Source organism: Bos indicus x Bos taurus, chromosome 4 (genome assembly GCF_003369695.1).
Source record: "Bos indicus x Bos taurus breed Angus x Brahman F1 hybrid chromosome 4, Bos_hybrid_MaternalHap_v2.0, whole genome shotgun sequence".
Classification (NCBI taxonomy): Eukaryota; Metazoa; Chordata; class Mammalia; order Artiodactyla; family Bovidae; genus Bos; species Bos indicus x Bos taurus.
Genome location: NC_040079.1, coordinates 51,533,733 through 51,552,674, shown reverse-complemented (window position 1 = coordinate 51,552,674; position 18,942 = coordinate 51,533,733). Strand labels below are relative to the sequence as shown.

At 41.5% G+C, this 18,942-nt stretch overlaps 1 protein-coding gene across 1 annotated transcript in view; it reads left to right on the top strand.

The window, feature by feature from the left end:
* JAZF1 (JAZF zinc finger 1) overlaps nucleotides 1-18,942 on the top strand; it is a 333,188-nt gene that overhangs the window by 168,191 nt on the left and 146,055 nt on the right. Inside the window, exon 2 of the mRNA XM_027539410.1 lies at nucleotides 14,187-14,259. Within this exon, the coding sequence (XP_027395211.1) occupies nucleotides 14,187-14,259 (73 nt within the window). The remainder of the gene's footprint in view (nucleotides 1-14,186; nucleotides 14,260-18,942) is intronic.

The window sequence follows — 18,942 nt, the reverse complement described above, 5'->3', positions numbered from 1 at the left end:
GTATAGCACTGTTGAAATATTGAGAACACCCTCAGCTAGATCTTTGGGTAGAGTGAATTGAAGGGGGAAGAGAATGACAGGCAACATGGCTGTAGACAGCAAAGAACATATCTATTTTAAAAGTGTATGTTATCTGTGCATTCCTTTTTTAATATCTTTATGATATTGAATCCATGTCTAGAGTATTAAACCTCATCTCCAGTAAGCTGAGAAAATCCATCAGCCTCCCTGTGTTCCATTTTCTGGAACTCAGCTGATAGTAATGTTTACCAAATCCCTGAAGTCTCCTGAACCTCTCTGAGGAATCCGATGTCTTGCGATTACTTTGATAATGCTTGTTTTACTTAAGCATTATGGGGAGTTTTGCATTTGATTTGAATGTGTGATAAAATCATTTCAGTGTGTTTTGGTTTATAAATTGAAAGGCTTTCCTTTTATCTCTAAAGCACGTTAATTGATCACACTGTTTCTAGTTAGAGTAGCTTAATGAACACAGCTGAAAACTAGCCAAAAAGTTTTCTGTCTCCACTGAAAAGACATGTGACTCTTGGGAAGCGCAGTTGGAGAGCTTTCTGATGAAGGTCCTTACTCTGGTAGGAGAAAAGCGCATAAGCACATGCTTGCTAAGCTTCAGGAATGAAGGCAGATGAAGTCTAAGTCCTTTATACAAAGAACTCAGGTCACTATTTCAGTGTATAATTGAAGTCTTCTCCTCCCCGCATAGTATTTGTTTAAGATACTAACAAGTAAATAATGTTGCATAGGGTTATTCTTACTGGGGAGATGATACCTGCAAGGCCACCTTAGGTTGGCAGCCGGACTTGGGGCCTTAGCGTTTGTACTGGAATCGTTCAATTCACAGATGATTCTTATCTCAAGCTTGTGACGGCGGTGTGCACCATCATTTCACAGGAATCAAAACTAATTTGCTTAAAGCCATAAGTTAGAACTAGCTGGTTTCCTGGATGGCTCAGAGGTAAAGAATCCTCCTGCCAATATAGAAGATGCAGGTTTGACCCCTGAGTCAGGGAAGATTCCCCTGGAGAAGGAAGTGGCTTATTCTCCATTTTTCTTTTCAAAACACTCCATTATTCTTACCTGGGAAATCCCCATGGACAGAAGAGCTGGTGGACTACAGTCCATGTGGTCGCAAAAGAGCTGGACATGATTTAGTAGCTAAACAAGAACTGGTTAGAAGGAAGACTAGAATCCAGGTCTTCTGGATCCAGATCTTATGTTAAGATCAGTCATCCAGAGGAGAAACTGAATAGGAGGTGAAGGTGAGTTACTGTTCAAGCCTGCGTTGCAGATTCTGGCTTTCATCACAGTCTGTTTGGGGTTTTCATTCCAATGCTTCCATAGAATTCCAGTATTTTAATGAGAAGAAAAAAAAAAATCAAGAAAAGCCCAGTTGGCAATTTGAGAACATTGCTATTGAATATTGTGACAGAGCTAGGTGGTGCGTGCATGCTAAGTCGCTTTAGTCGTGTCCTACTCTTTGCAACCCCATGAAGTCTAGCCTGCCAGGCTCCTCTGTCCATGGAGTTCTTCAGGCAAGAATACTGGAGTGGGTTGCCAGCCTTTCTCCAGAACTAGGTGGTGGTCAGGGTCAAGTAGCTGCACTTGGAAGTCACACCTGGATCTAAAGTCCTATCTCTGAGCTGTGTGATCTGGACCTTTTCTGAGTCTTATATTTTCCTTTGGGAAAGGGGTAGGAGGTGTACCTCCCCTGGGTTTTCATGAAGATTGCACAGAGAAAGGAGCTCATTCTTCATGGACTCATAGTAGGCGCTCAGCAATGATAATCCTCTTAACTATCAGTTATCATTGCTGTTCATGCGTGCTAGGTTGCTTCAGTTGTGTTTCAGTCTTTGCAACCTTGTGGACTATGGCCTGCCAGGCTCCTCTGCCCTTGGGGATTCTCCAGGCAAGAATACTGGAGTGGGTGGGCCTTGCCCCTCTCCAGGGGGTCTCTCTAACCCAGGAATCAAACTCGCACCTCTTACGTCTCCTACATTGGCAGACGGGCTCTTTGACCACTAGTGGCACCAGGTAGGTTCTCACTGCTACTTAAGAACAATTGATCATTCACAGATGTAGTCCAATGGTGTAAACACTAAATGCTTTCAGACCTGACTACCTGCAATAATAGCAGGTATAGTTTATTAAGTATTTACCATGTAGCAGCCACTACACGCTCTGTGCCGCTTGTCTCTTTTAATCCTCATAATAATCTCATAACGTGTACAAACTATGAATCACTGCCTTTCATGTCAGAAAACTGAGACTTAGGCTGAGAAACTTGCTCAGGTCACAGAGTTAACTAGCCAACTGTGCCCATGATTATTATATTGCCTTGCTACAGAAATGAAAGCCCTGGAGAGAGGAAAAAAAAAAAGAGCAACAGGAAGTCTGGAGTTGCTTCCCAGACGTTCTTCCACAGAAGCCAAGAATTCCAGGGGCCATCTGCCATGTGCCAGGGCCTTCCAGGCCCAGATTCACACCATCAGCGAGACTGATCTATGGACAGTCCAGCATGTGCCCCTCCTCATTAGCAAGTAGAAGGAGTGCACAACCCATGCAGATCGGGGAGGAATGAATCCCTGACATCTGTACGACCTTTGTGGCCCGGGAGCCTGCACGCCTTGTTCCTGGCTGCTATCTGGGCACAGAGATGCCATGAGGGATCCCGGAGCCTGCCAGGCAGAGCTTTGCAGATCAGCCATCCACCCCAGTGAACTGTAACTGATGTGGGCCCTTATATTTGATGGCTTTCAGGCAGAACAGTCAGGTCACTCCAAGTCCAGATGTTCAGTTGTTTCTCTCCTGCCTCTGCCTCCCTAGGAGATGAGAAGTAATGAGGGCGATTCCTTTTGCCAAATCCTTAACTGGCTTCCAAAATGCACAATGATTATGCTTGGTTATGACCTGATTTCTAAGTGAGGTGAATAATAACAGCAAGGAAAACTGCACTGGTTGGGGCCAATGTGAATGACAGAAAATTCTGAGCCATAGAATACTTCACGGAATGCAGTCTTACTATTTTAGGAACATACTGTGAAGAAAATGAGTGACCAAAAATAAAAGGTTGTGGAGGAGGGGATGGGGGAGTTCCCAGTAAGAGGGCTTGCCAGACTTCTTATTGAGTAGATAAAAATCGCTCACAATTCAAGGATTGTTGGTGTTTGGTTGATTTGTGATTTGCTTTTAAAGATATGTGATACTAATAGTCAACATAATCATTAAGCTTAGCACTTTCTTTATAAAATTTAAAGATTGGGGTGGAGGTGGTGAAGACCTGAGTCTTAAGTCAAGTCTGAATTCACACTTGGATTTATTTATAAAACTTTTAAATTATTTTCAATAAATCATTTACAGTTTTACAGTTTGTCTTTTTAGTTTGGGGGGAAAATGCAAACTGATTTAATGACTTTCTAAACCAGATCTTCATCCCTTTTCTGATTGCATGTTAAAATTTTTGGAGATTGGTTTTAGGCATCAGAATTTTTGAAAGCTACCCAGGTGATACTAGTGAGCAGTTCTAGTTGACAAAGAATCACTGGTCTCTAGGTACTTGGTGGCGTAGAAATGACTGAAACCATATGAGACAAACTTGCTTATAGGACCCATAAGCCTCACATCTTCAGACTCAGCACAAGGCTTTCTTCTCTGCTTGGAAAAACCTATTCCAAGTGGCTCACCTCTGTTTATTCCTGCCTTTTCTCAAAGTCCTTCCAAGTATTTAAATCCTGAAACATATGTAAGCAAGGAGTGATTTCTACACTTCAGCAGAAAGTCTTTTTTTTTTTTTTTTTTTTACATCAGCCCATTTTTTATTATAGATCACTGTAAGTCATTCTCCAGAGTCTGGTCTACTTGAGAACTGGGAGTTTGATGGGTAACTGAAGGGCCTTCAGTGCCTAGCATGCAATGCTTGACAGATACTTGGCCTCACATAAATATCAGTTGTTAACGTTAATTACTATAATCTTGATTTTGTGTTTTCCTAATCGGAGCTTACTTCCTTATCCACTTTTTCGTCTCTGGAATCCACACTTGCCCTAAATTTGTATTTTGGTCAGGGGATTAGGAAGGAACCTTCCTGAGGTGAAGATGAGAGGGATGTCATAGTGCATGTAGGTTTCAGGTAAATGTAATTCATGATATCAGAGCTGCCCTTTAAAGAAGTGAAAAAAAAAAATTTGGCAGGTGGGGATGGAATGGGTTACAGGGAAAAAAAGGAACAAATGGGAACAGATCTGCATTAATAAATATTCAGACCAAGTCACACTCTTATGTCAGTGTTTGTAGGTGATGTTATTACATGTAGTATTGGGTGATGGAAGTTGTGCACACTCTCATTTTTCACTTTAATTGCTTGCCTGAAAAGATCCTGACAGCTTCAAAGGTTACTGCTGGTTGCATTGTTCATAACTCAGAAGTAATATGCATGTGTAATTTGCTTCATTATTGCCCACTAATAACCAATTCTAGAGAAAGTCCTAAAGCCACCAGAGGAGCCATAATTTGACATAATGGTTTTCCCTTCTTCTTTTTCTCATTCTTTTAATTATCCCAGGCTAAGAGTGAGCCACAGATGGTGTGATGATGTGACTGTGATTTTACTCTGATTTTGTTTTCATCAGCTGGTATATTAATTTTTAAAGAGAATTTTTAAAGAATCTTAAAAGGCAAGACATAAAATATTACATAGTTCAGATCAGAACTTTGAGTCCAAGAAAATAAACCAGCATTCCAGCTATTTTGTTCAGATTTGGTTTGGCTTCATGTAACTGGAAAACCCTACATAGCAGTGCCTTAAGTGGAAGAGTTTGTTTCTTTCACTTTCAGGAAGTCTGGAGGGGGTCAGAGTGGTGGTGGGCCTCATGGAATTAGGGATCCAGGCTTCTATTGTGTTGCTTAGCCATGTATGACTTCTATTCCCCAAATTATTTCATATCCAGATTAGATGCAGGAGGGGAAAATACCACAAAGAAAGGCTCATGACTTTAAAGGGGCTTCCCAGAAGTCTTAAATCCTATTGACAAGGCCTTAGTCAGAGGGCTGCACCTGGCTCAAGGAATGATGGGAAATGTAGTCTTTATACCAGTCAGCCATGTTCCTAAGCATTATGAAGGAAAAGGGGGCTTCCCTGGTGGGCTCAGATGATGAAGAATCTGCCTGCAATACAGGAAACCTGGGGAAGATCCCTGGGTGGGGAAGACACTCTGGAGAAGGGAGTAGCTACCCACTTCAGTATTCTTGCCTGGTGAATTCCATGGACAGAGGAGCCTAGTAGGCTACAGTCCGTGGGGTTACAGAGAGTCAGACACGACTGAGTGACTAACACTTTCACTTTTTTCATGAAGGAAAAAGGGGGAAACGACTACTTGATGAAAAAGTAAAAGGGAAGTTGCTCAGTCGTTTCAGACTCTTTGCAACCCCATGGACTGTAGCCCACCAGGCTCCTCCGTCCATGGGATTCTCCAGGCAAGAATACTGGAGTGGGTTGCCATTTCCTTCTCCAGGGAATCTTCCCGACCCAGAGATTGAATCCAGGTCTCCCGCATTGCAGGCAGATGCTTTAACCTCTGAGCCACCAGGGAAGCCCACTACATTATATGAATGATGAGTTCTCAGATTTTCTGTGTATCATAATACCACTGACTATAAAATGAAGATAATCCACAACACTGCAGAGTTTGACTTCAAAATATTCTATGGGCTAAAGAACCAACTAGTACCTACACCTACATTGCTTATTTAATCCTCATTTCAACCCTCATGCAAAAGTACTATCCTTATCAAAATTGTAGATGAAAAAAACTAAGACTTAAAGAGGCTATACAGCTAATATTGAAAGGCAGCATTTTGACTTGTGTGGGGGAGTTGCATTATAATTCTTGGCAACACCAAGAAGTGGGAGCAGGGATTCCCATGGGAGGATAATTACACTAGTGAGCCTCAGAGACTTGGGCAGCAAATCATTTAAAACACTAAACTCGGGGACTATTTGGACTCCGGTTTTTTTCGTCCCAGTCTTTCATATTCACTCCCTTGTGAAGTTTACCAGTTACTTGGTTTCAGATGCAGTGCAGCCTCTGGCTTTTCTTTATCCCTGGCAGAATTCTACTAGGTGTACTGGGTCCTCAATCAGTACTGGTTTTTTTCTTTTTTTTCCTCCTCAGTTAGTACTTTCTGATGAATTGGCTGAGTTAATGTGATAACCGAGTTTTGACCCAGGATGGCTAGGTTTTTGCTGTATATCATTGTTTGGTTTGTGGTACATGGTCTGCTTCCAGTGCCTGCTGGAATGTGGCATTTTGGTGGGAATCTCCAGTGCTGCAGTCCCTATCTGTGTCCTGAGCCCTTTATCTCTTCTTCCTTTGAGTCGTCTTGCTTCTGCAAAATGTCTGCCCACACATCAGAAGCAGACCTCCTTTTCTTGCCTGTCAAACCCTTTTCATTTTCTAGTTACTTCCTTTTGGTAATGAGGCCGTCAGCTCTGTACACAAGAAAAAAAATTGTGTATTTCCATTTCTGCTTTCACCAAATTTTATACTTCTTTCTCCCAGTTTTTTCCCCATTTTCCACACCACCCCCCAGTTATTTTTCTAAAACATGGAACATATCAGTTTACTCCTTCTAAGGCTCTCTATTGGAGAACATTTGGAGAACATTTTAAACCTTCCAGGACGTGGGCCTGATCTGAATTGCAAGACTCTTCATGCAGAGTTCTAGCCACACCTTCTTGCCCCCATCTCTGCTCGTTTCTGCTTCTGCTCAGACCATTTTCTGATTCACCATTTTCTCACCTTTTCTGACTGTATATTTAGTTTCAAGACTTGTGTAAAATTTCCTTGCAAGAAGTTTCTCTGATGCTCCCTGAGAAACCTGTTTTGTTTCTCCAGCAGTTAGTATAGTCCTCTAGGTTGGCACAGAATCCAGTCTGTCTTGGATTATTGTTGATTGTGAATTGTGTGGTCTTTGCTGCTCAGTTGTGAATCTACTGACTTAGAATTTTCCTTACGTAGTTAGTGCATGACAAGAGGTCAGTATGTCTTTCTTGAAACGAATTCAGGTTCTTTGTCTCTGTGAGGAAAGTCCGAGCTCTTGTAAGTCCAAACAACCCATATCTTTTGTAGCCTCCTAACCAGCCTTTTGACTTAGACCACAGAAAAGAGAAAAAGTCTGGAAGCAAGAGCTCCATCATGATGATAGTCGTAGAGCTCTGGCCCGGGGTTTCTCAGTACCTGCACCGTTGGCATTTTAGGCCAGGTAACTCTTCGTTGGAGGGAGGGGAGTGCCGTCCGTGTGCATTGTAGGGATGTTCAGCAGTGGGTCTGGTGGCCTCGATCCACTAGATACCAGTAGCACGCCCCCCCGCGCCCCATTGTCTCTAGACCTTGCCAGACATCCGATAGGGGGTGAGGTGGGGGGAATTGCCCACAGTTCAGAACCTCTGTTTTAAAGGATCTCTATGAGAATCTTATAACTAAGGAATAGTGGCTCTTCCGCCCTACTACCTTTCCATAGTACCCACAGACTTCTCACCTGTGCTTTCTGCTTCACCCTTCTTGCCATTTTTGGATCCCCTAACCTCACCTATGAACCACTCCCTATGCCTAGCTCCCTTTCCTTTAAAACCCAACTCAGTTCCTTTTCATCAGTGAATCCTTCCCAAATTAGCTGCCCTCCATTATTCTGAATTTTGCATTATTTTCTCTCCCTCTGTACATCTGTGTTTACTGGTATGTATTTTTCATGTCAGTGTCTCTCTCTGCTGGACAGTCACTTACGCTTGAGTCTGTTTTCCTTTCCTGTCCTTCTAACTCCATAGGGGAACAGACGGAGCTGGATGCTGACCTTTGTGTCTTTTGTGTTACGCATGTACGGGGCATTCATGTGTTTGCTCAGCCTATGTTCACTGACTATTTACAGAGCACTGGGGTGCTAAGACAGATTTGCAGGTGTGCGTGTAGCACAGTGCATGGAAGAGGTAGTATATAGGTCAACACCTTGGAGGATGAGTAGTACTTTCTTGGGCAAACGATTTTAAGCAGAAGGAGTAGAAGGTCTCTTTATGAACAGCCATTTTCCTTACACCCTTCAAGAGAGGATTTCAAGAGCACCATTTTCCCTGCCTTATCATTTGTTACTTAGCCTCAGCCACCAACATTTCCCTTCTCTTCCACATATCTGCTTATAGGCTCTTCCCGTAGGCACGAATGACACAGAAGCTCCTTTATGGTCTTTTGTATGACATGTTACTTGGATCCATCATCAGGTTCATTTCTGGGGAAAGCAGACATGTCCATTTGTGTGTAAAAGCATACAAGCATGTAAGATCAAATGAGAGTAAGTTTTGGTCTTACTCCTGTATAGAAGAATTGTATTGTTGTGTAACCCCAGGACCTGTCTTCAGGGCTGCTATATGCAGATGTACAGGTTGTGGGCTACGTAAGCATTCCTGGCAGCCATGATGGACTCTGGCAGTCTCTCTTGTACCAGGTAACAAGGTGGAGAATTTGGTTGGAGAGTGTGGACTTGATAGTGTCATACATATAAGGCTCCACATCTTTTACTCAGGAAAAATAGCTGCCACTCTCAAGCAGTCATCAATAGGAGTTTGATGGGTTGGTGAAGAGTTAGAAAGCACTCGGGTCCAAACGGTCTATTTCTAATAACTTTAGCCCTCTGGCCACGTCGGAAACTGGAAAGTCTGCAGTACGCTGTGTTTGTTTATAAATCATGCTCCTGGAGCATTGTCCAAACGGTTCTTGATTGAATAATGTTTATTCATTCACTTGTGGAGGAAAACTCAGGCTACAAATGGGAACATGGATGCTTTTTTAATAGATGGTGTTATTATACTGCACAATGTCCCCGACTTTGAGATATTTAACTCATAAAGTTTACAGCAACACTTAACTGCATCTGGATTTCACATTGAATTTGGAAAGGCAAGAATCTCACTGTAATTTGCACTGACTGCCCTGTAATGGAAATTATGGCTTGGGAAAAGTTTCAAATGACGTGTCTATAAACGAAAGAAAAGTTGATCCATTCAAAGGCTGGTTATGGGCAATTGTAGGATTATTTTATTTTTATTTTTGGAAGGACTATTGCCAGCAAGAAATATTTATTTCAGCAGCTGAAATAAACTAGCTGTGAATTAAATGTTGGTCTTTGTAAATTGTTGATTCATCAAAATTCAGTCCTAAAAGTGGATCGAAAAGTTGCAACAGAACTTTGCCGGGCTTTTAAGAAAGCTATAAAGATTGTATGGAGGCCAGTGTTAACTGGATGGTAGCAACGAGTTGACTTCAGAGGATGAGCAGCCTTTTAAATGGTCAGAATACTGGCCTAATGGTTCTGAGGATGCAGGGCTTCTGGTCCTAGCCGTGCTGTTAACTGAGTTTGTGTAAATAGGCATGTCACTTAACTTTCCAAGTCTCAATTTGTCTGCTCCTTTGCTCCTGTCTCCCACCATTTATTTATTTTGGTATCTCCCATTTATGTTCAAGACTTACCCTCCGATGTCTAATGACCCTTCCTTGATTGCTCTTGGCTCCTATTTAAGACACTGAGGCAATAAAAAGCTGATGGGAGGCTCTGGATAGAGGCGTGGATGAAACTTGTTGACTTATCTGCAGGGAAATCACTTGATCAGGGAATCGCCAGATGTCAGCATCTGGCCATCTCATCTCTGCACCCACTTAGCTTAATCAAGAGAGGAACCCTCCCGCCTGGCTGCCAGTGTTCTGAAGACCAGTGAAGTAGGTATATTTCTACTTTAATCTCCTTATTTTCACCCCTGTGTTCTCCCCACTCTTCCTTGGTCTCCACTGTGCTTGGTTTCCTGGTTCAGTGTCTGTGGATAATCAGCCTTTTAAACAGTTCTCCTGTTTTCAGCCCTAAACTTCCCCTTCCTTGCCTTTGGCAGCGCCTGGCACCTCCAAGTCCAGGGCCTCTGGGGCTTCTACTGGGGGCTCCCCCCTGGCTCATGTGTCTTCCCAGCTGTGGGCACTTAAGACTGTGGCTTCTTCTGTACTCCCTAGGTCACTTGCACTCCTGTATGAGCTTTCCATCTTTCAAAACACTGGTTGAAATCACTTGTCTGCTGACATTGCCTCATTTTTTTCTACCCCTGGAGAATTTGTAATTCCTTTATTTCTTCCTTAGTGGGGCTTTGGATATGGGCTTCCCAGGTGGTGCCAGTAGTAAGGAGTCTGCCTGTCAATGCAGAACATGTAGGTTCAATCCCTGGGTCAGGAAGATCCCCTAGACTAGGAAATGGTAACCCACTCCAGTGTTCTTTCCTGGGAAATGATAGAGGAGCTTGGAGGGCTATAGTCCATGGGGTCACAAAGAGTTGAACATGGCTGAACATGCATGCACGAGACCTTGGATGGTGAGGGAAACAGATGCCTTTGATCCACCTGCCATGTTTGACCAAAAGTCTTCAATTTTTCACATCATAAAATTAGTATGTCCATTTAATAACGATTATGCATCATCTCCTATATGCCTGGTGCTGAGCTGAGTGTTGGAGAGAGCAGAGAAGTTGAGGTGGCTCCCCTCTGAGAAGCATGAGAAGCGGGAAGGATAGGCCCAGAGTCTGTGGCATGGTCACACAGAACTAGGACAGTGCTGCGGATGAGGTGGTGCAGAGAAGGGCGGAGGGGTGCAGTGCTCAGCCAGGGATGTCGTGGAAGGTTTTGCAGCTTTGTGAGTTCAGCTGTTAGGGGGAAGACTGAGAACAGACTATGCCCATTAATTGTTACCAAGTGAGTCCACAGAACAGTGGTGTTTTCATCCCAGACCTTCAGTATCCCTCATCTGGCTGGGTGGGCCTTTGCCTCTCCAGGGTCTTATCTTCGGGGGTTGCCTTCCCACCCACGTCGTCTCAGGCCTCCCACTGTTGCCCTCCACACTGAGCACAGAGCCCAGTGTTTCGAGGATATAGAATTTGAGGAAGGCCTTCTTGGGGGTGTGACATCCTGTCTCCTCCTCACTCCTGCCTCCCAGCCTACAAGTAGCTCATTGCCGGGAGAGGCTTCGTTAGGCTTGCTGAGAGACAGTATAGCTGGGTTTTTACTTTCTTTCTTTGGAAATAATTCCAGAGGCATATAAAATCCCAACTATGCAGACTAGCTGAAGCACAGCCAAAGCCCTTGAGCTCATCAGGTAGTCTCTGCTAACTCAGGAGACAACCTTGAGTTTTCCTGGAAGTTTGAAGGTAATGCTACCAAAGACTCGACACGGGCCCCAGATCCAGGCAGTTGGTCACCATGGTTCCCAACACCAGGGACAGCCGTGATGAACACATGCCTCCATCATGGAACAGGGGGTGCTCTTGGCCCTTCTTTCATCATGTGGGACTCTAGGTCTATCCAAAAGGGTCTGAAGGTTGTCCTTTCCTTATTCCTGCCATCTGCCTGGTTTTTCTCTCCACTGCTTGAGAAGTCATGGGAGTTGGTGCTATGACATCCAGCCTTTTGGCATTTAATTGAATCTGTAAAGCCACAGGACAGCAGGTCACGTGAGCTACAGCAAGCTCCACTTTGTGTCGCATCCTTAACTGTAGACCAGTATGTTCGCACCGTTACCCCGAAAAGGAATGGTGCAAGAGGCACGTTGGTGTCCACTCTAGAGGATACGGTGTGTTAGAGGCTTTGAAGTAAGTCACTGGGTTTTTATCGCTTGGGTATTTCAAAGTACATTTTCATATTTGAATTCTCTTAGCCTTCAGTCGGCTTGAAATCTGTGACTGTGCTGGGATGATATGAGACAGAAAAGTCATCTCTTAGTGGTTTATTGTATAGCCATGAAAAGTTCAAGTATTCCTATCCCACAGGCCATTTACTGAGGTGGATTTTACCTCTGGGCAGTGACAGCCAGTGTTCAAGGTTCACATTTTCATCAGTACCATAAGCAAGCCAGAGAGATATCTGGGAGAGCTGTGTACTGTAGCCCCTGCGGTTCATATCACATTTCTTGTTGTAGCAACTTATGCAAAAAAAAAAGAAAAAAGAAAAATCTCATCAGTGTGGCACATGGTTTAAGGATGTTCTTGGTAGAGTCAGTCGTCATCTCCAGTAGCTAGAGTTATACTCTTCTCCAGGTCATTCTGCTAAATGACGTCTGTCTTCACGAAAAGGACATCGTCATCCTGCTGTGAACACCCTATGCCCTTGTGACTCTAACCCTCCTGTGGAGAGTTTTCAGCATTAGACAGTTCCTTTTCTGTCAGGGAGGGAGAAATAATGAAGGCAGCTATTATACTTTTACTGAATGTGGAAGGCTCCCTGGTGTAATTAAATCCATAAAATGGTGAGTCATGATCACCACACACCAGTCAGCCAGGAAGCGGGTGAAGGAGCTGATGTTTATTCTTGACTGGCCCCTGATGCTTTTCCTTCAGAGGCATGCATGCAAACTTCTGCTGACTGTGGGCACCAAGTACCTAATTTCATTTTAAGAACGTGAAGATTTCATGGATGTCCTACAGGTTTCTAGGGAGACAGTAATCTGAGAAAGATGTCTCAGGCCTGGTGCACATCTGTCTGGAGGTTCTACTTCCCTTGCTGGTTACGGAGTCTGCATTCCAGAAAAACAGGAGAATCCTGCCTGAGGTGCTTGCAGTATTGTTGTTATGGAGCGGTATTTGGAAGCTTCTGGATGTCTTTTTTCTTCACCACTCATAATTTGAGGCTATGTGAGCATACATCTAGCCTAGGGTTTTGGAAGATAGTGGAATAAGCTCAGAAGACAGTATTTCTGTAGGTCCAGTGATCTACGGACAGCCTCAGTTGCATATGTAATCATCATAGGCAGAGGAAATGCTGAATTACTGATCTGTTCTCACTTGCGCTGCCAAAAACCTCAAGACCCGACTTGATGGAGCCATTCAGAGAACCTTTGTCTCTTGCTTCAGAATTTGGCTTTCATGGACTTGCCATGGCAGAGACCCAGGAAGCAGGATTTCTGAATAGTATGTCTCTGAAATTTCTTGGCATAGGAAAAACAATAAACTGAACATGAGATTCTTAACTTTAACACCAAGAATAAAATTGCCACTACTGTCTGGTTTTAGTCTGGAGTGGAAAGCATTTGTAAATTGATTTTTATGCTGTCATTTTGCCACCCTTGCCCTGTGCCACTGTGTCTGCATCCTCTACCCATCACCTGTTACCACACTTGGAATTAGCGTGTGTATCTTACAGCCGCCACGTGCAGTAAACACTGTCTGTACAAAGGTACTGGGAACAGCATCTGTCATTACATCAAAGAAGGTGCTATTGCTGAATGCAGCTGGAAGCGTTCTAATAATGAGATGGTTTTAAGCGAGGTTGTAATAAAAAGAAATCTGTGTGAAATGTCTGAACGTTTTTCTAAGAAAACAAAAATGTGTTCAGTTTCTTTATAGTTTTACTCTAGAAATATTGTTTTTGTGTATATTTAGCTCAATCAGTTCTTTACATGAGAAACTTGAGAATATATGTATAGTTGTAAAAGTGCATTTTTATGTTGTGTTGGAGAAACACTGCTAGAGAAGGTTGCTATGGTTTTGAATTCTGCGTCTTCAAGGAGGAAAAAAATCCTCTGATGAATGTGATGTTTGTGGATTCTGAACCAGCATGAGAATTTCTGATCAAAAGTCTAGAAAAGTTATAATAAACTCATTATACAATTAGGAAGGAGAAGCGTTGTCCTCTAGAATGTGAGCCCAAACCTAGAGAAGTGTTGAGGGAATATGAACAATACTCAGTAGATTTTCAAATTGATGGAGCTCTCCAACGGCAACTAATTTGTTCCAGCATTGAAGTGAGCATAATTAACAGAGACTTTCTTTCTTAGGCCGATTAACCGCCAAAAACCATGCCAACATTGTAACTGTAAGCAGTGAAAACCAATATTTATGAGGGGGATTGTGCAGGAGTTTGTGTGACAGATGGACATTTTATCACTGTTGATGTTTGGAATTCTCTTGAAAAGTAATGCAATATCTTGTTATTTATGAATGAATGAACAAATGATTATGTTTTGCTGACTGAGGTTTCTTTAAAAAGTAGTCTACTAAATTAATCTTTTTCTCCATTTAGCCTCTGTTACGTTAGGTTAGGTAGCCTCATATATTCTGATGCGAAAGCTGAAAAATCATAATTGTGTTTTTATTTCAGATACAGATCCACGTGTTTTAGAAAAACAAGAATTACAGCAGCCAACCTATGTGGCCCTCAGTTACATTAATAGGTAAGCCATTTTCAGAATTTATAGCAACCTCGTATCTGTCACGTTTATTTTTCAAAGGTATCTTTTTAACAGGGTAGGAAAAATGTTTTCAGTCTTTAAATATTTACAGGAGATTATTTAAAATCAACTCTATATGGAATTTTCTTATTTCTCTGTTGGGGAGAGGCAGGTTGTAGTTCTCTGTTCATGTGGCAGAAAACATGACTGATTTATAAGCTCATTCTGGAAGTATTTTGTATGCAGAGTTAGAGTACGCTCTTTTGACTTCATAGGGCAGTTTGGGAGATTAATGGATTTATGTGAGTGAAACTTTAAAACCTGGGGTAAAGAGTTGCTGTATGAATTCAGAACATTGTTGGAGTATCAGAATATATCAGGACATAACTAATAGAAATAACTTAAGATCAAAGTTACATAGTAGCAACTCCTTTTAGGAAAAACATTTTCAACTGACTCCTCTGTGTCTAGTCGCATGAGTTTTTACTGAAACTGAACATGTGAGCATGACCTCAGAGAACTATTAGAACTTATATATCGGGTCTAAAAAAGGACTTGGTGTTTCAGCCAACTGAAATAATTAAGGAGACAGGGATTTTTGAAGAGAACCTGAAATCAACTTATGTTAAGACAACGATCTCCACACAACCTCCCAAGAGAAAAAGGCAAAGTAAACCTAGCATTGAAGTGAATTTTTAAGGAGAATGAAAAAATCTCTGCCCGTAATTCAGTGCTTGAATATCTATTGACTGCCCCTTTTTTATATAAGGCAAAGAGTGGTTCTGGTTTCTTGGTGCCAGATCCTTGGTTCAGGGTTTGAGGTAGAAAGCTGGAAATGAATTATCTGTACTGCTTCATTGTAATGCTTTTTTAGTAAATTATTTAAACGTTGTCTGGAGAGGGCTTTGATTTGGAGTCGCCATACTCACTTTAAAGTTCTTTTATGAAGCATGCTTTCTAAAGAATTCATTAATGTAAACATCTATTTGCATGTCCTCTTGGGGTTTCCTACTTATCAGTCTGTTCTGAAACTGAGATAAAATATAGCTACAGTTTTTCAGTGCCCATAACCTTGGGGATGTTTTAAGTGGAACACCTTCAAAGTCACATTAAATACAATTATTTAAAGATGTATGTGCTTTTCTGGATTTCTCACAAACCTGTGTTTCCTGAGGTTAGGATGGGTTTTGAAAAGACTTTAGTTTCTAAATTGTAAAGTGTGCATTAGAATTATGTGACTGGAATGTATGTGAAATAGCCTAGTAATATTGAGGAACAAGATAGTCTTATAAGTTAATTATGGTATTGAATAGCATTCTTCAATAGCGTGGCTATTGTGTTTTGGGTAAAATATGTTATCTATGTATGTACAAAGGTGTGTGCTACTAAGCCTTATTCTAATGAGAGTCTATGGATTTTCACATTCATTCTTCCTGTTTGTTCCATCAGCCAGGTTGGCAGCAGGGATCTGCTGATCACACAGGTGTTATACTCACTAAAGGAATAAATACTCTGCTGGATGTGATTTCAGTGAAGGTGAAGAGCAGGAACAAGGGCCTCAGACAAAAAAATCCACCAGAGAATTTGAATCGAGTATGATAGTTTAGCATTAACTGTGCAGCAGAATGTGCTTAAATCTGAGAGAGCCAGGATGTAATCAGTGCGTGTGAACTTCCTGAGATGAGTCTTCTGCGAGAAAATGAGTCATTTAAAAAAAAAAAAAAACCCTTTATACATATATACAATGGAATATTACTCAGCCATTAAATAGAATGAAATAATACCATTTGCAGCAACACGGATGGACCTAAAGAGTGTCATACTGAGCGAAGTAAGTCAGAGGAGAAATATTGTATGACATCCCTTATGTGGAATCTAAAAAGAAATGATACAAATGAACTCATAAGACAGAAAGAGACTCACAGACTTAGAAACTGAACTTCAGTTGTGGGGGTGGGGGCATGGAGAATGATAGGTTTGGGCTGGGCATATACACATTGCTATATTTAAAATGGATAATCAGCAAGTACCTGCTATATAGCACACGGAACTCTGCTCAGTGTTATGTGGCAGCCTGGATGAGAGGGGAGTTTGGGGGAGATGGATACATGTAAAGTATGGCTGAGTCACTTCCCTGTTCATCTGAAACTGTCACGGTGTTTTACTGTTGTTCAGTTGCTCAGTCATGTCCACCTCTTTGCGACCCCATGGACTGCAGCACCATGGGGCTGTCCTTCACCATGGGTTTCCCTGTCCTTCACCATCTCCCAGAGCTTGCTCAAACTCGTGTCCATTGAGTCGGTGATGCCATCCAACCATCTCGTCCTCTGTTGTCCCCTTCTTCTCCTGCCTTCAATCTTTCCCAGCATCAGGGTCTTTTCTAATGAGTTGGCTCTTCACATCAGGTGGCCAAAGTATTGGAGCTTCAGCTTCATCATTAGTCCTTCCAATGAATATTCAGGGTTGATTTCCTTTAGGACTGACTAGGTGGATCTCCTTGCAGTCCAAGGGACTCTCAAGAGCCTTTCCCAACACCACAGTTCAAAAGCATCATATCCCCCAATACAAAATAAAAAAAATTTTTTTTAAACATCAACCATTTAAAAAAATAACCTTTTGTAATTGTAGTCATATGGACGCATTGTAGAAAATTAGAAAATGTAAGCAAACAAAAAAATTTATTAAAATATCACATTCCCACCACTCAACTAATCACTAGTTGTTACACCTTAGAACACATTTTTCAGATCGCTTTTTAAAAATACTACATAATAGCATCTATACTTCAATAAAAATAAATGCATAAATAAACATATGATTTTTAACCAAAAGCTGTACTCACTCTTTTGCAGTCTGCTCAGTTTTGTCACTGATCTCTACTTTTTCAGTACATTTGCATCTAGTCTAATAGCCAGATCATATGCAGGTTTCCCCAGATGATCTAAACAAGTCCATTACTGTAGTTTATCTGACCCAGTGTCCAATCCAGCACATCACATTGCACTTGGATGTTTTGTCCCCACAAGTTTCTTTTAATCTGATACAGTGACTTTTTGAAAAGATGGGCCACCTTCAGGGTTTCCTTTAGATTGTCTCCTTGAGGCCATTTGGCAGGTTCCTCTGTTTCCTTTCTTTGCTATAAGGTGAAAGTTAGATCTGGAAGGATGTGTCGAACTGGACATATCATTGCATTTAGAGATCTGATACAACAGAGAGTTCACTGTGTCATGTCCTTGCTGGCAGAGAAGCAGACGTATGTAAGAGACTGAGACATTTAGTCGTGATCTTTAAGTCAAGAGAAGACTGTGTATGGAAGGTTGCCCAGGTTAGTAACAACCCTTCTCACTGGGGATTCCTTTGTGGACAGTGCCACGTACATAAGATAGTACTGAGTACTGAGTACTCTAGATACTGGTTTGTAGGTGATAAATAAAAACCTGGTAGGTGGGAAAAGAGAGCTGAGCAAAGGTGAGCTGCAAGAAGGAAGCCAAGTCTGACCTTGGGGGAGAAATATGCTAAAAGGACCCTTACGGGTACCGGATACTCTAAAATTCCTGGAGGAAAACATAGGCAGAACACTCCGTGACATGAGTTGCAGTAATATTTTTTTAGATCCGTCTCTTAGAGTAATGGAAATAAAAACAAAAATAAAAACTGAGACCTAATTAAACTTAAAAGCTTTTGCACAGCTTTGCACAGCAAAGGAGACCATAAATAAAATGAAAAGACAACGTATGGAATGGGAGAATATATTTGCCAATGATGTGATCGACAAGGGATTAATTTCCAAAATATACAAACAGCTCATACAGCTTAATATCAAAAAGCCAAACAACACAATCAAAAAATGTGCAGAAGATCTAAATAAACATCTCTCCAAAAAAGACGTACAGATGGTCTACAGGCACATGAAAAGATGCTCAGTATTGCTAATTATTAGAGAGATGCAAATCAAAACTACAGTGAGGTATCACCTCACACCAGTCAGAATGGCCATCATCAAAAAATCTATAAATAGTACGTGTTGGAGAGGGTGTGGAGAAATGGGAACCCTCCTACACTGTTGGTGATAATGTAAATTGGTGCACCACTGTGGAGAACTGTATAGAGGTTCCCTAAAAACCAAAAATAGAGGTGCCACATGATTCAGCAGTCCCACTCCTGGACACATATTTGGAGAAAACTCTAATTTAAAAAGATAAATGCACCCCAATGTTCATAGCACCACTGTTTACAATAGCCAAGACATGGAAGCAACCTGAATGTCCCTCAATTGTTACTCATAATATTAGCATAAAAAATAATGCTATTTGTAGCAATATAGATTAACATAGAGATTATCATATTAAATGAAGTAAGTCAAACAAGACAAATATCATATGATATTGCTTATATGTGAAAATATTTGTACAGTGAACCTTCTCACAATATTGAAAAGCAATTATCCTCCAATTAAAAAAATTTTAAACAATATAAATCAACTTATTTATGAAAGAGGCCCATAGACATAGAGAACAAATTTAAGATTACCAAAGAGAAAATTGGGGGGAGGGGGACAGGGATAAATTAGGAGTTTGAGATTAACAGTATTATATATAAAATATTATATATAGTATATATTATATATAAAATAAGGACCTACTGTATAGCACAGGAAATATATTTAATATCTTATCATAACCTATA